Below are 22,982 nucleotides of genomic sequence, written 5' to 3'. Positions count from 1 at the left end.
TGAAAGGGGCCTTAACTTTCCCTTTCCCTCAATTCTAATGCCCCGTACACACGATCGAACATTGATCGGACATTCTGGTAACAAAATCCTTACATTTTTTCCGATGGATGTTGGCTCAAACTTGTCTTGCATACACACGGTCACACAAAGTTGGTCGGAAATTGCAAACGTCAAGAATGCGGTGATGTACAACATGTACGACAAGCTGAGAAAAATGAAGTTCAATAGCCAGTGCGGCTCTTCTGCTTGATTCCGAGCATGCGTGGAACTTTGTGTGTAGGAATTGTGTACACATGATCAGAAATTTGAGAACCAGGTCTCAAATTTTGTGTGATGGAAATTTTGATGGAAAATGTGCGATGGAGCCTACACTCGGTTGGAATTTCTATCAAAAAGTTCCCATCAAACATTTTCCATCAGAGAATCCGACCGTGTGTATGGGGCATAAGTCTTTAAGAGGTTGAGGTAGGGTGTGAAATCATCACATTCTGTAAGCATCATCTAAACACCTAAGAAGTGGACAGGTACTTAGGATTAAAGCTACAGAGTGGCAGGGAAGTGTGGAGAAGGAAAGAGACAGGCTTTAACAAATTTCTAAAGGGGCTATCCTCTACATAAGCAAGGAAATGTAAAGAAGGTGACAAGCCTGTTCCCTTGACCAACTGTCTTGTTTTATCTATACCCCAGGTGTATAGTGCCAATATGGGTAAATTGTAAGCATACACTTTCAACAACAAAAATCCACAAAAGCACAACACAAGGACCCAACCTGAATGCACTGGAGGTAGGACGGCAGCCTTGAACCTCCTATTATATGTGCGGTATTGTCTTACTATAACTATATAGTTATAACTATAACTATAAGCCTTGCCACCCTCTATCGTGGCCTATTTAAGCTAAGAAAAAATCTAGCCCTACAAGTACACGTACAGTAAAAATAGCAGTTTATTTATATTTGAACTTATACAAAGAATACATTATTTCTGATGTCATTATTTATTGATGAATTCTGCAATCCAAGATTACCACAGTGCTCATTACCTAAGCAGTTCAAGTTATTATTTGCTGAAATGGGAAACAGCATCTCTGGTAGCTCCATTCACATTTTATATGGCAAAGTCTTAAAGCAGATCTAAACCAAAAAGCAAAAATGTAATCTATTTCAGTTTACCAGTCCTTAGTGCCAGTGGCAGCACTCATTTTCTTTTTTTTCAGGCTGTAGGGATCTGCTGCCTTCTATTAACTGTATTTGTAAATAGCTTTTGCTTATTAATTGCCACAGAGTTAGTTGGTTACAGACAGGTATGTCGTTTCCTTGCTAACTGGATCAGAAAAAAGATTAGAGGACTGTGATGTTAGATAAAGGGGAGTTTTTAGGAAGTAGACACAGAGAGGTGAGCCACGTGATGCTTTTACACACAGGGCATGCTGCTGGTTGCTATATTTCATCCAGACCAGAAGCAGAGACTATTAGATAAGTATTCCTATGTTCTAATAGTTTAACTGCAGCTACCCAAAGCTTCTTTAGTGTGTATCTAAATCCTCGGGACAGATTTATCTCTGTCCTGTTGTTATTATCTTACATGAATAGTGCCAGATAGCTAGGTCTGTCCTACAGTATGTGTGTAGTGGCCACCTTCCAATATATTTTAAGTGAACTTGTTTATTGCAATCGAGTTTATATGCAGCTCTTAATATTTTAGTTAACCCCGTGGTAAAATAAATCCCTTTTGATCTGGAATTATATAGCTAGTTTTAGCTTAGGGCACAATAACCAAAATACTCTCAGTGCCCAGTGCCACACAACAGTTTCTGCTGGTGATAACCTGCATTTCAGGCCAGTTGTACAATGGTTGGAGCATCTCCCCATCACTGCTGATCTTGTCTTTAGGTCTCTAACACAAAGATGGATGCCGCATTGTGATCATCCTCAGGGGCCCCAGCAACTGAACATTGAACATTGCTGCAACGTTCATCTGGAGGTATCTCTATTAATAGCAATATGTACCTAGGTATATGTGCACAAAAATCCACCAAGACTCTTGTTAGACCCTTTAATGATAATACCCGTTTGCACACTGGGTGTATGTACTAATATTAATCTTTTCGTTTATAAAGCTTGTATTATTTCCATACTGGAATGCATCAATATACTTATGGTTAATGTCATATGCTGGCTGCAGTAGTTCCTCTGCACTTATTACTTTAATTAGATTGCTACTGTTGAATTTTCCAGGAAAGGAATCCCCTCTGTTCGCAGCGGCTCTGCCCCTAGATGAAGGCACTGCCAACTTTGTTATCAAACCCACTCTTCCACTTAGCAAATGGTCTGGTTCTCTTAATAACTTATAAGTTTAATGTACTATTTTGTTTGGGGGGGGTCAAAATTTCTCATAAGCTCCCTCTTAAAAGAGGGCTACAGAGCTTTCTTCCTTTACTCTTACTTGGTATTCCTTCCAGTGACAAGCTTCCTGTCCTAGGGTGACAACACTCGCTCACCTCACTGTATCTATGGATGAGCAGACTACTCCCAAAAATTGGACTACAATCGCCTTCCCCTCAACTCATATCCATAACATAAGGGGCTTCTTTTTAAATAGAGATATTGAATGCTTACACCTGAAAATAAACTTTGCCAAGGAAAATGATCGCCAACATTTTTACTTTCCTATTGCAATCTACAGTTAAAACGATAGAACACTTCCCTTATAAGGTCTGTATATAAAGCCTATTCTTGTTTTTGGTGCAGAAGGTTGGGTCACTGCTCACTACGACAACTGCGTCTGGAAAATTTTAATCTACTGTACAAACCAGGCAGCTGAACGGAAAGGAGGTAATGGACTTGTGTAACAATTACTAACAAACCGTCATGATGTGATACCATTGTGTCAGTTCAGCAATGTAAAGGTCAAAATAAATGAACTAGAACAAATGGAAGTCAATTAGTATTTCTCCTTGGCTAGCAAACACAAATGGACAGGAACTTTCCAAATCAATCCATTCCTGATTTACCAAAAACAAAAAACATAAGACACTGATGTTCAAAAAGCTATGAAAAACACAACTAAAAATTCAACGCCGGGACGCAGAAATAAAAAACAGGGGAAAAAAAACTTTAACAGAGTGCTTGGCTACGTACTTTAGCCTGAACCAACGCCATTTCCAGCAAAAATCGAAATGATTGCTTTTACCATTATCTCATGTTTTTATTTCCACCAAATTCCTAATCCTCGACCTCAAAATATATGAATACAACCTCACTTGTTGGCTGTTGATGAGCTTTTCTTTTAAACAAAAAGGGAAGTCATTTATAAAATGGGAAGTAATTTTAATTACCTCCAAAGCTGGATTGCCAGACCAGACACATAGGTTATGACATAGGATGCCATGGCCAATGGAGACGGCACCCAAGTCACATGAAAATGTTCAGATTATGCTGTCCTCCCTACATTACAGATTGCTTGGCTACGTAATTTAGCCTCAACCAACCCCATTTCTAGCAGAAATCTAAATGATTGCTTTTACCATTATCAAATTTTTTATCTCCATCAAATTCCTAATCCTCAACCTCAAAATATATGAATACAACCTCACTTGTTGGCTGTTGATGAGCTTTTCTTTTAAACAAAAAGGAAAGTCATTTATAAAATAGGAAGTCATTTTAATTAACTCCAAAGCCGGATTGCCAGCCCAGACACATAGGTTATGACCTAGGACGCCAAGGCCAATGGAGACGGCACCTAAGTCACATGAAAAGGCTCAGATTATGCTGTCCTCCCTAGTCTACATTACTATTTAACTATTGCCTTACTAACCCACCCCCCTGGCACTGGCTAGTCTTATGTCCACCCAACCAGAACTAGACTGGAGTAGAACTAGTTGTGTTCCCAAGCTGCCACCAGCCCCTATTTACATCACTCCAAGCATGTCTTGTTTTTTGGGGTGTGGAGTGAAGGCTGAAGAGGGGTGAGCAGTGGTTTTGCAATTCAGATAGGACTTGTGACTGAAGGATCCAGCTCCTGCTTGCTGCCGACAGAGATTTAATGAAGGGGCCATTGAATTACCATACAGGAAGAAAAAAATGACGCTCGATACAAAGCAGTACACTTTATTCATATCTCATAAAAGCCTCTTATTATCATTAGGTTGTGGGGGATTTATAATAGAAGGATTGTTTGAGGTTTGAACAAATTGTTTTGCGTTTTAACTAGTATTTTGTACTTATGTTTTATATCTGTCCATGAACTCTATTATCTTGGAACTTTTATGTTCAATTTAATCGACAAAAGTGTGCTGGTGAAAAAGCAATAAACATTTTTCAAACCTGAACAAAAGCCTCGTGAAGTGACTCTGGCCTTGGATTGTTTTTTTTTTATCTGGCCTCACCTAACTGATTTCTTTTTAAAGAGCCACTCCTCTTTTGTTGAGGAAAAAAACATCCCATCTGGGTAATCTATGTATAGTACAAGAATTTTAACAAACTTTTGTGGCAGATTCCTACCTTTTGTTATTCTTAAGAAATCCCTGTGTGTTTTTCTGTGTCCATGTGGTAAGTTAATCAAATGGGAGTGGTTTCATATTTATCAATCAGCTGCTGCACTTGCAGGGCTCTAATGAGGACAATTGCAGGGTTTGCAATCCTTTAGATGTGATTTCCTATTGGGAGTAACTCACCAAAAATGCCATTTTGTTACAGGGGATGTCTGATATCTGATGTGTAGACTTCTGGTAAAATCAGTGAGCCAATCATACAAGCAGGAATTTATGTTTCTGGGGGGCGCTGTGTACACTATCTGTGTACAAAACACCTTCAGGTAGCCTTGTTGCATTGCATTTTACAGAAAATTACAGCGCTGCAGATTGAAAAGGAAAGGTAATTTTTAATAACATTCAATTACCATATAACTTTGTTGCAATTGTATATGCTATATTATTATTTTTATTTGCTATTTTTTCCCACTAAAGTGAAGTTAAAGTGGAGTTACCCTTTAAATAAAGTACTTTATTGTCTTTGCACTGCCAATGCCACCAATCTTTGCCATATTGATGAATGCCCCTTCACCAACAACTGAAAAGATCAATGGTGTAAATGGGTATTTATATGCAAGTAAGTGTCCAACTCCACTGGCTCTGCACAGTGACATCAGCACTGGAACTATCACTCTGCACTGTCAGTTGGGAGCCCAGTCTGCTCTGTGGACTATGTGCTGACCCTCCTTGTTCCAGTCTAAATGCTGATGTACAAAAAGCTAGCACAAAGACAGATTGGGGTGTTGATTTACTAAAGCTGAAGCGTGCAAAATCTGGAGCAGCTGTGCATGGTAGCCAATCAGCTTCTAACTTCCGCTTGTCTAGTTAATCTCTGACAATAAAACCTACAAGCTGATTGGTTTCTATGCAGAGCTGAACCACATGTTGCACTCCCCAGCATTAGTAAATCAACTCCTTGGGGTACTTTGTGTATTTCTTCCACATCTATACAGTAATCTAATGTGACACAATGGGGGTTATTTACTAAAGGCAAATCCACTTTCCACTACAAGTGCAAACTATACTGAAAGTGCACTTGGAAGTGCAGTCGTTGTAGATCCGAGGGGGACATGCAAGGAAAATAAAAAAACTGCATTTTAGCTTGAACGTGATTAGATAATAAAATCAGCAGTGCTTCCCCTCATTTCAGATCTACCCCTCAGATCTACAGCGACTGCACTTCCAAGTGCACTTTGCACTTGTAGTTTGCACTTGTAGTGCAAAGTGGATTTGCCTTTCGTAAATAACCCCCATTGACTCTGTACAGGATCTTCCTCTAATAAAGACCACTCTCTGTAGCTCTCTCTCCTTATGCAGGTTGACTGGTCTTGTCTCCGCCCCTTCCTGTCATTTTCTGCAGGCAGCCTTTAGTGAGTCCCTCCCACAGCTCTGCATAGGCTATGTAGAGCGCAGTGATGATGTCACTGCTTCTTTTACGAGGCAATAACCGGGTTCGCAATGGCATTTGATGCACAGAAAGTGGATTTATATCCTTTGTGCCTATTAAAGAATATTTAATCTAAGGTTTTTTGTGCCGGAAGTTCAGCTTTGAGTATTTGTAATGAATAACTGGATTAAACTGAGTCTTTTATATCTGCCTACACTTACATTTTAAAGGCTCAGAATCCTCTACATTGCTAAACTGAACCAGCGGCACTGAAAGGAATGGAGCTGGGTTCATCACACCATTAACACAGCATAGGTTTTGTTTATCTTTTTTTTATATTAATTACATACAGTGTTGAATGGATAATGTTAGAATATCAATTTTCTAGCACAGCCCATATAATACGAATTAATGAGTGCTTAGATGCAAATTAAATTGTGTCATGCCAGTCACAATAAAACCCAGCATGCTTGAGAACATCAGCTAGCCAGTGGTGTACCTAATGTATTTACCACCTGAGGTGGATCACTTTTTAACTTCTCTCCCTCGTGACATAATTAGAAATATAAGACCAGAAAGACAAATATCAAGTTACTCGTTTTGGATAATACTGACAAGAAAGACAAATAACAAGTTACTCTTTTTGGATAATACCGACAAGAAAGACAAATAACAAGTTACTCTTTTTGGATAATACCGACAAGAAAGACAAATAACAAGTTACTCTTTTTGGATAGTACCTTACAGGTTAAGGACTGGGGGGGGGGGGGTGTCTTGGATATTGAAGTCTATACAAAACCTACCCTTGCAGACTAGTATCTGCATTTTGATTTCCACTACCCACTGTAACATAAGCTGGGAGTTATTTGAACTCCACAAAACCGGGCTGAGATGGCAACAACAAAGTACAACAATCAAAGAAAACAGACATCTCAGGAGTGCTCTGAAATTTTGTGGTTGCTCAGTGTGGATATTCGTTAAAACGTTCACAAGGTCAAGCAAAACACAGAACAACTGAACCACGGGGAGAAGCAGAAACATCCAAAAGACCCAACACTCAAACACAAGTAAAAAAAATAACCTCATATAATGTAGTCCTGAGTAATGAGCAATGTAAAAACCTGTGTTTTGGGCTATCAAAACTAACTCTCAACAAGTGCATGACCTAGCGTAGGAGGATAAACTGTGCAGGCTGGAATCAGCATTCTTACCATACCTCAAAGTGAACCTAGGGACAATAAAGTATTTGCCGACCAGCCGCCGCAGTTTTACTGCGGCAGAATGGCACGGCTGGGTGAAACAACGTTACCTTGCGTCACTTCGCCTTTTGGACACTAGGGGCGCAGTGCAAGGCAGAAGCTGACGCAAGTGCCCGGTGGGCACAATGACCGCCAGCCTCCCGCAATCGTTTGTGACAGAGCGAGAACCGGGATCTGTGTGTGTAAGCACACAGACCCCGGTTCTCTCAGGGGAGTAGAGACAGATTATGTGTTCATACTATGTATGAACACCGATCTCTCTCTCCTTCTAGACAGTCCCATCCCCCTACAGTTAGAACACACCTAGGGAACACATTTAACCGCTTGATCGTCCCCTTCCCTGCCAGTGACATTTACACAGTAATCAGTGCATTTTCATAGCACTCATCACTGTATAATTGTCAATTGTCCCAAAAGTGTGTCAAAAATATACAATCTATACAATTGTTATATCTAAGATCCAATAAAATCGTATTGTTTATAAAAAATATCCAATATGTCCGCCGATAAAAATCGCAGATCGCCGCCATTACTAGTAAAAAAAATAATAATAATAAAAAAGCCATAAATCGTGATTGTAAGCTCTAAGGAGCAGGGCCCTCTGATCCCTCCTGTATTGAATTGTATTGTAATTGTACTGTCTTTATCGTTGTAAAGTGCTGCGCAAACTGTTGGCACTATATAAATCCTGAATAATAATAATAATACATTTATCCCCTATTTTGTAGACGCTATAACTTTTGCACAAAGCAATCAATATATGCTTATTGTGATTTTTTTAACAAAAATATGTAGAAGAGTACATATCAGCCTAAACTGAGGAAAAAAATTGTTTTTTTGATAAAAAATGTGGGATATTTATTATTGCAAAAAGTAAAAAATAATGGGGGTTATTTATGTAAGGTAAATCCACTTTGCACTAAAAGTGCAAAGTGCACTTGAAATTGCACTGAAAGTGCACTTGGAAGTGCAGTCGCTGTAAATTTGAGGGGTAGATCTGAAATGAGGGGAAGCTCTGCTGATTTTATCATCCAATCCAAGCTAAAATGCTGTTTTTTATTTTTCTTGCATGTGTCCCTTGGATCTACTGCGACTGCACTTCCAAGTGCACTTTCAGTGCAATTTCAAGTGCACTTTGCACTTGTAGTGCAAAGTGGATTTGCCTTTAGTAAATAACCCCCAATGTGTTTGGAGGTTATTTGTTCGTCACCTATGACGAAACGTGCATCGGGTGGCTTAGACGTGCTGACACAGTCACGTGATCTCTGAGCGAACGGGCGCTTGCTTGCTGGCCCGGCAGTAACGCTGTTTTTTACCTCTGTTTTCTTCTGGGAGAAGCTCTAGTCATATTTGGTGGCAAATTTGTGACCCATCCGGCAGATTAAGTGGCATACTCTGTGAGCCTGTACATGCTTCTTTCTGGTAAGCGTGCATTTGTACTGGTGATCAGCACATTGTTGGTGAAGAAGGATTGCACGGTGTACCGATATCTACTGAAGGAGTCACTCTTCTCATTCAACATATCTTTGAGTGGACTGTTGCACTTTTGGTTTTGGCCACTTTTTTGGTTACATTAGTGTTTCCTTTATTGGGTCTCATCACTATTTATGTAATCACTGTTATATTTTAGCACCATTTATTAATTTGATAAATTATTTAAATATTTATTCATTTAATATTTTTTTTTTATTCCAATCACTGTCACAATTGAGTTTATTTGATTGATATATGTTCATTTATTATTGTAATATTTAATTATTTTGATCCATATTCACTTATTACTCACTTATTATTTAGATATTAACATAACTGATCACTTCATTTTTGTTTTTATTCCTCTTTAAATATTTATCAATTTGGATATTGTTCAGATATTTTTTCACTCTTATCATTTTTATAGTTTTTTTTACCAGAATATTTATGAGTTGTGATATGATATTTATTTATTTGATTAATATATATTTATTTATATGACATTTTCATATACTGAGGAATTATATGGTAAAGCATTGATCCTTCTAGTGATGTTTTGTATGTTGCAGTAATATTAGTCACTTAATATAGTTGGGTGGGAGTAGTTAGATAGCGCAGCTACATCTTTTTTATGCATTGGTTTGGATTATCTAATCAGAACATGGTGATTACCCATTATGCTCTTGGACAATTAACATTTACTTTGACATATTCTATGGTGTGGTATTAAGGCCCACCACCTTGTGCCTTACTTCTGCGGGATTGGAGTGGGCAATGGAGTAGAGTTTTTTGTCTGGCTATAAATTCTTGGGTAGGTTCCTATCAAAGCTGAAGAAGCTCCTTAGATAAGCAGCAAAACATCTGCAACATTACAAGTCCAGCTGAATTACTACTGGTCATTAAACTTGTCAATTGCTTTTTTTGCTTAGATAATTCACTACAGATATACAAATATCCTCTCCTCTGTAATGGAAGTCCATATAAATATGGTTAAATTCCTGGTTAAATGTTATCGGTTCCAATTTCAAATTTCATCTTGCCATACAGCCACAATGGACATCTACAGGAGCTGTAAAGACTCACAGCTACCTGCACTGGTTGTTTAGTTCTCTGTGCGTCCTATATCCCCTAGTGCTGTCTGCACATTAAGGATTCATAGCTGTTAAGCTGCCAGCTGCTTCCTTACTCTAAATCATGAAATGCAGCCAGATCCAGTCCTGCTGGAGCTGCACAAATTTAATAATCCTGAAAATTGATTAAGTATCTCAGCTGTGGCAGGATGTCTTGAGTGGGTGTAGGGACACTGTGAGGTCAGAGAAGTTCTGAAAATCCTATTTTAAAAAAATGTAGAGAACAAAAATGTAAATATATGAGATGTTGCAGTGTAATATCATGGCTTCATCTGTGTGCAGTACGCATTATAAGATAAAAAGACTCCACCCTAGGCTACTGCCTTTGGGTGGAGGCAATGGAAGTAGTCTGCATTGTAAAATTGTGCTTTTATTTGCAGTACATGATTGGTTTGGTGCTCCTTCACCGCAGTTTTGAATGGCAGGTCGTTTTTTCTAGTTAGAACCTTCAACACATTAACTGACACTTAGAACGTATTTGGGTTTCCCAGTCCTCCATGGGAATCCAGTTCTCTAGTACAATAGATGCGTTTATAACATGTCCAAAATGTATTTGCTGGGCCGGACTCTCACTGTGATCTTTGGCCCTTAGGGACAGTAAATCATTGATCTTATTGGTTATTTGCCCATTGATTCCTATAGGGGATTCAATGTGTTCACTTCTTTTCCTTCCCATGCACTACTCAATAGACACATTCCCCCAACCTAAGTCAGCCTTTTTCAGCCAGGGTGCCCAGGGACTCTGGAGTGCCTTGAGTTTGTTTTAGGGATGCCTTGGCAAAATGCCTAAAAATTGGCAAAGAATTGCATACAAGTCAGCATGTGGATGAAGCCTGCCTTTTAGTTACACTAATTTACAGGTTTTCATTGTGCACAATTGCAACCTTATAGCCGCCGGTGTCCTAACGACCATTGGCGTCATCGGTTAATAAGGAGGATGTCAGTAGCCTGCATAGCATTCTGGTTTGACCCTCCCCTGCCCCTCTCCATCAGCGGTGGGGTGACATTAGCTGAGTGATGGAGAAACTTTGGAATACTAGTCAGTACCAGTTTGCAAAAAAGTATTTGCTTTGGAAGAATAAGTCACCTCTAATGCCTATTTGGGCTATTAGAAAAGTTTTTACATTTTAGAATAGGGTGCCTCGAGATCGTCAATAATTTTAAAAGGGTGCCTCAAGATTATCCAGAAATTTTAAAGGGTGCCTTGATTGAAAAAAAGGTTGAGAAGCATTCTCCTAAGCTGCTAAAAATTAGCTTTATAAATGTAATATTCCTTATTTACCTTTGGAAACCTTTGCCTTTCCATCCATCTATATATCTCAGAGAATTTCCTACTGAAGTCAGTAGGATTTGTATAGTACTGACACATCCTGGAAGTAGGCAGAGAAGCATGACAATTCTGCATTCACACTGACATAGAGACACGGGGGTTGATTTACTAAAACTGGAGAGTGTAAAATCTGATGCAGTTCCACAGAGAAGCCAATTAACTTCCAAGGTATTTTTTGTCAAAGCTTAATTGAACAAGCTGAAGTTGTCTACCATGCACAACTGCACCAGATTTTTCACTCCCCAGTTTTAGTAAATTAAACTCAAGGTCTACATGTTTAGCAACTCTAAATCCTTGTACACACGATCGGATTTTCAGCAAGGAATTGTGATGACAGACTGTTGGTCTAAAATCCGACCGTTAGTATGCTCCATCAGACAATTGTCCAACTTTCCGCCAACAAATGTTGGATGGCAGGCTAGTAAATTTTCGGCTGACGATGGTCTGTTGTCAGATTTTCCTATCGTCTGTACATAAGTCCGTCACATAAAAGTTGAAAGTACAAACACACATGCTCAGAATCAATGCTCACCAAACATGACTTTAGCAGAAGGTGGCCAAAGGGTGGTGCTCAAAATCTGAAATCCCTCGTAATACGTCACTATGTTTGTGTTTGTTGGCCGACAATTGTGTACCATTTGTATGCAAGACAAGTACCTGGCACACGCCCTTGGGACAAAAGTCTGACGCTTTGTTGGCCAACAATCTGATCGTGTGTATGAAGCTTTAGGGTCCCATTTATAACAAAAAGCAGATATTGCTATCCAAACTGCAATTCACAGGTGTGGCTGGCAAAGCTCCAAGGAGCAGAGAGAGTTCTGTGATTGGAAAAGTGCCAGTTATGTGATTTTGACAGGTCACATAACAAGGCTCTCATTTTTACTGCGCTCCACTGGCTTCAGAATATGAAAGTGCATAGCGCTTTTGTAAAAAACACTTTGCTATAAATGTGCAGTGGTTGTTTTTCATTTTGTCATGCCACTGCTTTTTCAATGAGCCCCTATGTTTCAGGATCACATTTGTCATTTGGAGTTGGCTAAATATCTATGGGTGCCAATATTCCTATTTTTTTTAATGGTTCTGATTTTTTCCTGGGAAGATGTATGAACCTAAGCAGACAGAATGGGAGGGTTGTGTATAACACAGAATTGTATGTTAATACACTGCTGCGCTACAATTCCAAAAGTCAAAACCATAAGCCCCTGTACACACGGTCGGACATTCTGCCAACCAAATCCGTCGGATTTTGTCCGTCGGATTTTGCCTGTCGGATTGTGTCCGAAACTGTTGCATACACACGGTCGGACTAAGTTGTTGAAAAATCGGATCATTCAGAACGTGATGACGTAATTTCGTTACGATGGGACTAGTAGCTAATAGCTTTGATGTAGGAATTTGATCTGAGCATGCGTGGCACTTGGTCCGATCAAAATTCTCTACACATGATCAGGGTATGTCCGATCGAACCAGTTGGTCGGAAAATATTTCCAACATGTTGGAAAATTGGGTCCGATGGATATTCCGACAGAATCAGTCCGATGCATACCACACACAGTCAGATTATCCGACAACACGGTCCGATAGGACACATTCCGATGGATTCTCCGACCGAATGTGCAAAAGCTAAGACTGGTGAATTTGGCTGCACTTAATTTAAATAAACCCATATTGTATCAAGTTCAATGGATGATGAGGGGCTGAAAGTATGCCCAGTATAAAATTCTGGAGCAGCCGTTGATACATACAGCCTGCTATACAAATGAATGGCTTTATGTGGTTATACTCTTGTATACCCTGATGTCTCTGTGCATCTGCGTTTATTCAAGCATTTTCCTGAACTTGGAATTTTGCATTGAATAATCAGTGTTTACAAGAGTAACTTCTATGGCAGGCTATACGCGGCACCTGCAGCTGCTTGGGTGTGGGAAAACACCCAGAATTTTACTCTAAGCATATCTTCAGCCTCTTAGGGTATGTTCAAACTTGTGTGTGCAGGGAACACAAACAAAATCACAAGCTTTGCTGCAAAGCAAAGTTATGTGCTATCCTTTTGTAGACAAATGGGGTTCCATTAATTCTTAATGGCACCACCATGTACCTGCGAATGCACGTATTTTCACGTGCCAATAAGCATGGTTGCCACAGCACCACAGATTTTGGTGTGGCATGACTCCTTGAAAAGTTTAGATACTTCATTTGAGTATTTCTCTCACGTAGGAAATCTTCTATTAGCTTAGGAAACTAGCTAAAGCTCTGCTGATTTACATCAAACATTGTTTTTTTTGATTTGTCTTGCTTGTGGTAAGGTATGTTTTACAAAGTGTTTTTTTTTTTATCACATTCACTAAGCTAAGTAAAATTTACTTTTCTAATTGAGCATGCTCTACGTCTTTAGCAAACCAACCCTAAGGCTGGATTCACACCTATGCATTTTTAGTGCTTTTTGCATTTTGCAGATTTGCACTACAGTCCATTTACCATGGTTTCCTATGGAACACGTTCTGTGGTGTGAATCTGCAAAATGCAAAAAGCACTAAAAATGAATAGGTGTGAATCCAGCCTAAAGTCACACAGTTCAAAGTATAAGCCTACAGCATGAATCTCTCATGGTACTGTACATGCTGAGAGTTATAAAATATAAACAGAGTATACATCTAGTCCAACCCAAGGCTCTCGACCATCACTAATGTTTCCCTCCTGTGGATTGGTAAATCTGAAGGTGAAGATACAAAAAAGGTTTTACCAGCAGTATACATTTATGAATATAGGTGTACACATTTCCCACAGTTGACTGGAAGCCTCGCAAATGGCATTTTCCTGATCTGAAGATTTGGCCACGGCTTGAGCAAATAAGTCTACACCAGGGAATGACTGGGTTGAGAGGCATGAGGGGAAATTGCCCCCTGAACCAGTACTAACAGGATATGTTGAGCTGATGGCCCTGAGTGTGGATGCGTCCCTATTCAGACATTGATCAAAGCGGGATTCATGGTCAGTAACATATAGTAGCCATAAAATAACTACTGGGCCCCTTTTCAGACTTTCGACCACAGCATCTACCAGCACTGGTCCCTGAACAGCTCTGAGATGCCAAAGGAAGCTGATGTTGGAAGACGTGAAAAGACGTGTCACAAAAAAACATGTTCTTTAGAAACACCTACCTTTCACCAATCAATGAGGAACCATGGAACACTTTGGGGTCTATTCTTGCAGTTCACATTTGCACAGCCGCCCATAAATAAGTGCCATAATGTGTGTACAATTTTTATTTCCTATGACCGTCAACTCCTTCCAGTGGCCATTGTATGCTATCTTCCTGATGGAGGTATTTTAGGAAAACAGCACAATGTGTCCACTGGATGAAGCTGACGATAATTGGAAATAAACATTACACACATTGGGGGTTATTTACGAAAGGCAAATTCATTTTGCACTACAAGTGCAAACTACAAGTGCAAAGTGCAGTCAATGTGGATCCGAGAGGGACAGGCAAGGATAAAAAAAGGCATTTTAGCTTGCACATGATTGGATGATAAAATCAGCAGAGCTTTCCCTCATTTCAGATCTACCCCTCAGATTTACAGCGACTGCACTTCCAAGTGCACTTACAGTGCAATTTCAAGTGGACTTTGCACTTGTAGTTTGCACTTGTAGTAGTGCAAAGTGGATTTGCCTTTCGTAAATAACCCCCATTGTGTCTAATATTTGTGATGGCTGCTTGAGGTATTTGCACAACAAATTTATTATGAACGGACCTCTAAGTTTGACACATGATCCTTAGCTCACAGAAATATGTTCCTACCGTACAAGGAAGGCATACAAACCCCAGCTCAATCCTACTGAACCTATATGCTTGCCCAAGTAGTTCCATTTTGGCAAGACTACAAGACATAATGTACATACAGGAAACCAAATTCATCCAAACAATACAATACAACTTTTAGTAAGTGGAAGAGGATAGTAGAGCATGCCAGCAATTAGCCAGTCTCTCCACTGTCAGCGAAAAGCATTAAAAAAAGTTTCAAGGCTGTGAAGCTCACATTGCAGGCATTCTAATTTCTTGCATAAAAGCTCTGCTACACAGAAGTGCTTTCCTTTCTGTCAATGAATATAAACACTCTAGAGTCTAGACCCTGTTGGATAATCACAGATAATGTGCTGTTCATTTTACGGTACCTGAAAGCTTTTAGCATTAATACTTCTCTGGCTGTCGGTGGCCCTCAGCTTGGTGTCCAGGACCTTCATTAATGACTCAGTGTTGCGCACATACTGCAGATCTCGAAATGTTCGTAGGTCAAGGACCTCCATGGACTGCGAGATATTCTGTACCTGTAAATGATACAAACAATCAGGTCCTTTGTTCATTTGTTTCCTGGGAAGAATTTATGGCAGTTTGACCATCTTTGAAATTTTGGACATTTCTATCTATCTATCTATCTATCTATCTATCTATCTATCTATCTATCTATCTATCTATCTATCTACCTATCTATCTATCTATCTACAGTATCAGATACACTAACAACTTATCAAACTTTTTCTGGCCTGCAAATTAATTTCTCTAAAAGTGAGGCATTGCCTTTAAATCTTTGTAAATCAAAAATATGGTCCCCCATATCTCCCTTTTCAGCGGGTTACTTATCTAGGTATAAAAGTAGGATGTGACCCCTCCTCGATATATCATCTAAATTATTCACCATTAATATCTTGAATAGTAAGGGGATTGGAAACCTGCATGAAGCTACCCATTTTGCTCCTGGGCACATGTCATATATTAATTTAACATTTGTAAAGCTCTTTTATGCTCTCCAAACAATTGGTCTATCAATCAGACATTCAGACATAAACACTCTGAAGCATTAACATACTTTTCATGGGGTTCCAAATGTTGAAAGAACAACAGCATGTAATGTAAAGATGTTAATAAACTGACAATACTGTATGCATTATATCTATCTGTGCAGCAGGTGGTGCTGTGGCATTATAGTGTATAGTCCTTATATTCTACAATATAACAGGATGTATTGCCTATCTATGCTCAATGCACTCGTTTGTGTTCTCTTCCTGTCTACAAGATGTAAAGCCATGATAAAGATATCTTCCAAGAAAGTAAAGTATTCTCTGCATACAACAAGCTTCCAAGTGCACAATTCAATAACCTGCTAATACCAAAAACCATGTATAGATTTTACCAAGCTATATCTCCCTAGGAGAGAAGGGGGGCCCTATCTACTGTATCTCTGTTTTGTATCTCGATCAACTTGTAAAGTTTTTGTTTCTATCTATCTCATACTTACCAACATCTTCCAGTGCCTGGGAAACTCACTCTGCCCACTGCCCACACTTGACATGCCAAACTTGGGTGATCCTACCTCGATCCTGGCCTCTTTCTGGGTGGACTCTCCTATATCATACCCACTTCCTGGGTGGTCTGATTACTAATTACGTAGGAACACCCACTATCATCTCATCTAATACCCCTTTTTGAGTTACTGTGCATTGTTAAATTCCTTCAAATAACGGTGATGCTGTGAACTTGGGACACAACCCAGGATACGGCATCATTGGGACTGAGGTGCAGATTAAATCTGGGATAGTTGACATCCATTCTATCGATCTATCTATCTATCTATCTATCTATCTATCTATCTATCTATCTACCTATCTATTTGTCTTCCATAAATCTATAATTTAGCTTATTCTCTATGCAAATTCTGAATAAGTGAAGTCCATTCATATTTATATATATATATATATATATATATATATATATATATATATATATATATATATATATATATATATATACATACACACATTCATATATACAGTACTGTGTATAGTTCTGCATTTACCAAGCTTTATTCTGTATACAAAGGTTTTTCTCTTGACCCAAGGTCCCAGTGCTTAATACCATACACAGTGTATTTTGCAAGATTTATACAGTATGAATACTTTAAAATGATTCTCTGTATCCCAAAGAACTAATTCTATGCACTATATTCAATAAGCTTATTAACATGGTAAGGCTTTCAATAGCGAATTCCAATAATACCTTCAATATAGAAGAAGAAGAATACACAAATGAATACATTTACAGAGTGCTGTAAAATGACAAGTGTGTCATGATGGCTTTGACACTAATGGCAAAAGACAATGTCAAGACTGTTCTTTATTTAAAAGAATATTCTGCTAAAATGTAGTAAGGATTCTAAAACTTGTCCTATATATAAAGAAAAACAGCAATTTCATATTTTTTACTATTTCAGCTTTTTTTCACTTGCACAGTACTTAAAGAAATGTGGCCCCTACAGATAACACAATATTATAACGGGTAAAGTTCCAAACTCTCTTTCTGTAGCTGGGAGATAATGGGTTAGTTCTATTTCCCCATACAATTTTCTAATTAAATTAACCTCTGTTTAATTAAATAAGCAATGTTTTTACTTGATATTAATTGTTTAATTTAGCTGCGGTTAATTTAGGTAGTGAATATCTTGGGAAACAGGGCAGATCATTATGTCCCAAGTGAGATACAAACAATTGCTGACTATGTAGAGATATTTAGATCTGTATTTGTGGTGCTGGAAATGCTTAGGTGCATTGTGGTTTATCTGTAAACACATTCCTCACTATGGCAATTTTTCTTAGGGCTATACAATGTCCATCCTCATGTATTCTTATTTTATTATAAAACATGCCCTAGATTGCCATTTATATTATGTTTGTGTATCACCTGACTGCCATATTTATATGAGCTTGCTGGACATCTTATTCTAAATCCATAGGCATGGATATGAAGTTGTCCACCTTCTAGGAAAGCTTTTTGAAGGCAACTGGAGGGTGTCTATTGAAATTTGTTCCCATTTAGACAAAATAAACATGTGTGAGGTTAGATACCGATGTTGGACATGAAGACCTAGCTCAAATTCCAATTGAAATCCAAGGTGTTGAATAGGATTGCGGTCAAGGACATTCAAGTTTGTTCACACCAAACTCACCAAGCCATGTTTTTATGAAGCCATTTTTATGGAGCTGGCTTTATGTGCAGGGGGGTACAGTGTGAGGTTAGATACTGATGTTGGGCATGAAGACCTAGCTCAAATTCCAATTGAAATCCAAGGTGTTGAATAGGATTGAGGTCAAGGACATTCAAGTTTGTTCACACCAAACTCACCAAGCCATGTTTTTATGAAGCCATTTTTATGGAGCTGGCTTTATGTGCAGGGGGTACAGTCATGCTAGGACAGAAAAGGCCCTTCACCAAACTGTTGCCTTGGGAGGTCCAAAGTGCTACACTGGGGCTTGGGTCATTAGAGAACCCTCCAAACCTGTGCTGAAAGAAACATAGAGGATGCTATTGCTGACCTCTTTATCTGGAAATGCTTGCTGCCAGTGACTTTATCAATTTGTAAGCCACTGAAAGACAGCATTTTTTTTTACATCAAGAGCCCTGACTTCACTTACTACAGTTGCTCAAAAGGTATTGAAGGCAGAAAAACAGGCTTGGAGTGTATCTGAAAGTTGAAAATGAATTCTTCACATTCCAGACACACAAGACTCCAGGGAGCACACTTACTGCATGAATATATGCTACAATATTGGCAGCTAAGAATTTAACTCAATACTCAAGCACTACACAGAAATAATAACATGTCTGTGAAGAATCTCATTAATCCAAGTCATTGTATATCTAGCATCCATTAGTCACATTTAACTAAAATTGGTTTGTAATGTTGAAAACAACTCCAGTTGAATGTGACTGACTACTAGATATAACCTGTGATATGTCAGAATTCTAATGCCACGTACACACGACCGGACTTTTCAACATCAAAAGTCAGACGGAACAATTCCGGCAGACTATTAGATCGTGTGTGGGCTGCAGCGGACTTTTGATTTGCAAAAGTCTGACAGACTTTAGAAATGGAACATGTTTCAAATTTTTCCGACAGAACTCTGCTGGACCCAGAAATCCGCTCGTGTGTGTGCTAGTCTGACGGACTAAAACCGACGCTAGGGCAGCTATTGGCTACTGGCTATGAACTTCCTTATTCTAGTCCAGTCATACGTCATCACATTCGAATCCGTCGGACTTTGGTGTGATTGTGTGTGGCCAAGTCCGTTCATTCGGAAAGTCCGTCAGAACTCTGTCAGAATTCCGTCAGAACTCCGTCAAAAGTCTGCCGGACTTAAGTCCTGTCGTGTGTACGCGGCATAAGATTTGGGGGGTAATTACGTATGAGCCTAAAATTTCCGTCAAACGTAAGTTTGCCTGTTCGCCGAATTTAGAACATTATGGGGTGTTTGTGGCAAATTCGAGTGCTGCGGTGCATTGGCGTCGTATGATGGGCCAAAGCATGCATCTGACCTGTATATAAATATGTGCAAAAATCCTACCAAGCAGTGTAGATATATATATATATATATATATATATATATATATATATATATATATATATATATATATATATATATATATATTTACTCTGCATTTAGCATAAATTAGGTATTCAGTGTAGAATCTTTATTGAGCCAGTACAGGCAGTGTATTTGGTATATTTGATATGTATTCACAGCCTAGTATATACTCTGCATTTAGTGTAGCTTAGATATTCAGTGTATAATCTATATTCAGGCAGTGTAGTATATATAATATTGTTTATTGAAGTGGTTAAGGGTAACCCTATGCAAACATTTTTTTTTAAAAGTGGCGTGGGGATCCCCCCAGTCCAATACCAGGCTCTTCAGGTCTGTTATGCATTTTAAGGGGAACCTTGTGCCAAAATTTGAAACGAAAATGGTGTGAGTGTCCCCCCCAAAATCCATACCAGACCTTAAGGGACTGGTATGGATTTTGGGGGGACCCCCACACCAATTTTGTTTTTAATTTGGCCTGGGGTCCTCCTTAATATCCATACCAGACCTGAAGAGCCTGGTAATGGACTGGGGGAAATACACGCTGTTTTTTTCAATGATTTTTTTTATGTATATTGCCAGGATCCAGTAATACATTACAGCCACAAGCAATTTTAAATTACATTGTTTCCTTTAGAAATGTAATTTTGCTGCAGGACTGTTATGAACATGGGAAAAATGCGCTACTTTACAGGCAGACACATGGGACCCCCTAGGCATGATATTTAAAGGAATATTTCATTTTTATTGTTTCACTTTAAACTTTATTAAAATCACTGCTCCTGAAAAAACAGCCATTTTTAAAACTTTTTTTGCATTGATACATGTCCCCTGGGGCAGTACCCAGGTCCCCATACACTTTTTACAGCAATAACTTGCAAATAAGCCTTTAAAATTGTCACTTTTGATTTTGTATATTCGTGTCCCATAGACTTTAATGGTGTTCACACAAACTTTTTGCCTGTTCGCATGTTCTGCTACGAACTGAACCGGGGGGTGTCCGGCTCACCCCTAGGGGTAATTTACTAAAGACAAATAGACTGTCGCTTTGCAAGGGAGGTTGCTCTTTGCAAGGGAATTTGCCCCAGAACTTGAATGAGGTAAAGCTTTGCCAACATACAATCATGTACAAGCAAAAATGCTTTATTTTAAATTTCCTTGCATGTGATTGGGTATTCTTTCCATAGTGCAGTTTTGGCACATTCACTAAGCTCTGGGGCCAATCCCCTTGCAAAGTCCAACTTCACTTACATAGTGAACGGTCTTTTTACCTTTTGTAAACTTGAACCTTTTGTAAACCCCATTATCTTGGTGCTCAGGTATAATATAGTAAAGCTCAGAGATATTATCTCAAAGTCAATTTATTTAGTTAGTCCCAGTGCTCTTTTAGGCCCCTTTCACACGAGACGGACACCGCTTCCACAGAGTCAGCTCAGCGGGAGATCTCTCCGTTGAGCTGGTCGGATGACAGGTCCCTCTCTGCTCACTGAGTGGGGAGGGGCTTGTCCAGCGCCACTGGTCTCTATGGAGAGATGGGATGAAAACGGACAGCATGTCCGTTTTCATCAGATCTCACCGGATCTGATCGCGATGGATCCGGGTGTAGGGTCACATGTCAGCGGGCATATCTCCGCTGACATCCATTGCTCCATAGACCAGCATGGAGCACCCGTTCAGGTCCGCCATCAAAACTGACAGGCGGACCTGAACGGTCAGTCAGTGTGAAAGGAGCCTTAGGCCGCGTACACACGGGCGGATTGTCTGCCCAACTAAGTTCGTCAGACAATCCGACAGACAGTCCGTCCAAATTTTGAATGAACGGACTTGACCACACACGATGAACAGACAGTCCGCTGAAAACTTGCGCGATGACGTGTACAGCACGTACGACGGGACTAGAAAAACGACGTCCAATACACTGCAATGCAACCTTCGGCCGTGTAAATCCTTTCTGAGCATGCGCCATACTTAGTCCGTCCAACTTGCCTACACACGAGCAGACTGTCCGCTGAAACCAAGTTTGGACGGACAAAACCAAGTTTGGACGGACAAAATTACGGAAATTCCGAAAGACAAAGTCCGTCAGACTGTCCGCTGAAAAAGTCCGCTGAAGCCCACACACGAGCGGATTGTCCGCTGAAACACGGTTCAGCAGACTAAGTTGGGCAGACAATCCGCCCGTGTGTACGCGGCTTAATAGAGATGAAACCAAAGTAGCTAAGACCAAACAAGTTCAGACAAATCAGCTGATCTGCACTTCCCATGGACTGGTTGGGTCAAAAATTCCCTACAGCTCTGGCAGAGTGGCTGTTGCACTAAAAAAAAAAAAGCAGGAGCCCCTGCCCCCTGTGTGATCACTCATCACCCTGGAGAATCGAAGTTGGTTCACACTCTCAAAACTGCAGGGGGTTATGGGTTGAAAATCCTGCCCCCTTTAATGTCACTGGTATAAAAATTTGCAGGAGAAAGGTGCATATGCTTTCTTAAAGGACAGGCTATAAGGTTTTTGTCCTTTAGTGTTAACCACTAGTAAGTGGTCCTTTGAATGACTTTTCATTAGTTCACCAATATTCTAAATATTTGCTCAGCAAAGTGAACAATGCAATACACTGCATTGAACCACTCAAAGAAAAGATTGTCATTTGCTCTTTCATCTCTGCTCTTCTGTAAGTTAGAACTTGGTGGATATCATTGATATGTAAATAAATGCGGCATTCCTATGTATATCATGCTCCCCTGCTGTGAGGAGGTGATGTGCTGTAACCTCTAGCAACTAATCAGTGAGCCGTAATGTGTGCTGTAACCTCTAGCAACTAGTCAGTAAGCAGTAATGATGTGCTGTAACTGCTGGAAACCAATCGCAATTGCTGCCTGATCTGATACAGAAAACTGATTTTAAGCCTAGCTGCTATTTATTGTATGTCTCAGAGTAGGTGAAGAGGGAAATTGCATGGGGGGGGGGGAAGAAAAATTTTACCCAGGGTCCAATCTATATTAAAGACGGCCCTGTATATACACATATAAATAGCAGCATGAATGTTTTTCTAGAGGTCATTTGCCATACTACAGATGTATCCTCGGTAAAGCCACGTACACACGGGCGGATTGTATGGCCTACTTAGTCCGTCATACAATCCGACGGACAGTCCGTCATACTTTCGAATGAACGGACTTGACCACACACGGATATCCAAACAGTCCATCGAAAGCTTGCGCGATGACGTGTACAGCACGTACGACGGGACTAGAAATAGGAAGTCCAATACACAGCAATGCAATCTTCCGCCGTGTAAATCCTTTCTGAGCATGCGTCATTCTTAGTCCGGTCGAACTAGCCTACTCACGAGCGGATTGTCTGCTGAAACCAAAGTATGACGGACAGTATTACGGAAATTCCGAAATACTTAGTACGCCAGACTGCACGCTGAAAAAGTCCGCTGAAGCCCACACACGAG

General features: G+C 39.7%; 1 protein-coding gene across 2 annotated transcripts in view; it reads right to left on the bottom strand.

The window, feature by feature from the left end:
• OLFM2 (olfactomedin 2) overlaps positions 1 to 22,982 on the bottom strand; it is a 503,318-nt gene that overhangs the window by 92,810 nt on the left and 387,526 nt on the right. For both annotated transcript variants that reach the window (XM_077470164.1, XM_077470165.1), the window contains exon 3: positions 15,286 to 15,438. In XM_077470164.1, the coding sequence (XP_077326290.1) occupies positions 15,286 to 15,438 (153 nt within the window). The remainder of the gene's footprint in view (positions 1 to 15,285; positions 15,439 to 22,982) is intronic.

Source organism: Lithobates pipiens, unplaced genomic scaffold (assembly GCF_037356315.1).
Source record: "Lithobates pipiens isolate NorthernLeopardFrog02 unplaced genomic scaffold, aLitPip1_a1.2 Scaffold_8, whole genome shotgun sequence".
Classification (NCBI taxonomy): domain Eukaryota; kingdom Metazoa; phylum Chordata; class Amphibia; order Anura; family Ranidae; genus Lithobates; species Lithobates pipiens.
The sequence above is the reverse complement of the archived record's forward strand: the minus strand, read 5'-3'. Positions and strand labels throughout refer to the sequence as shown.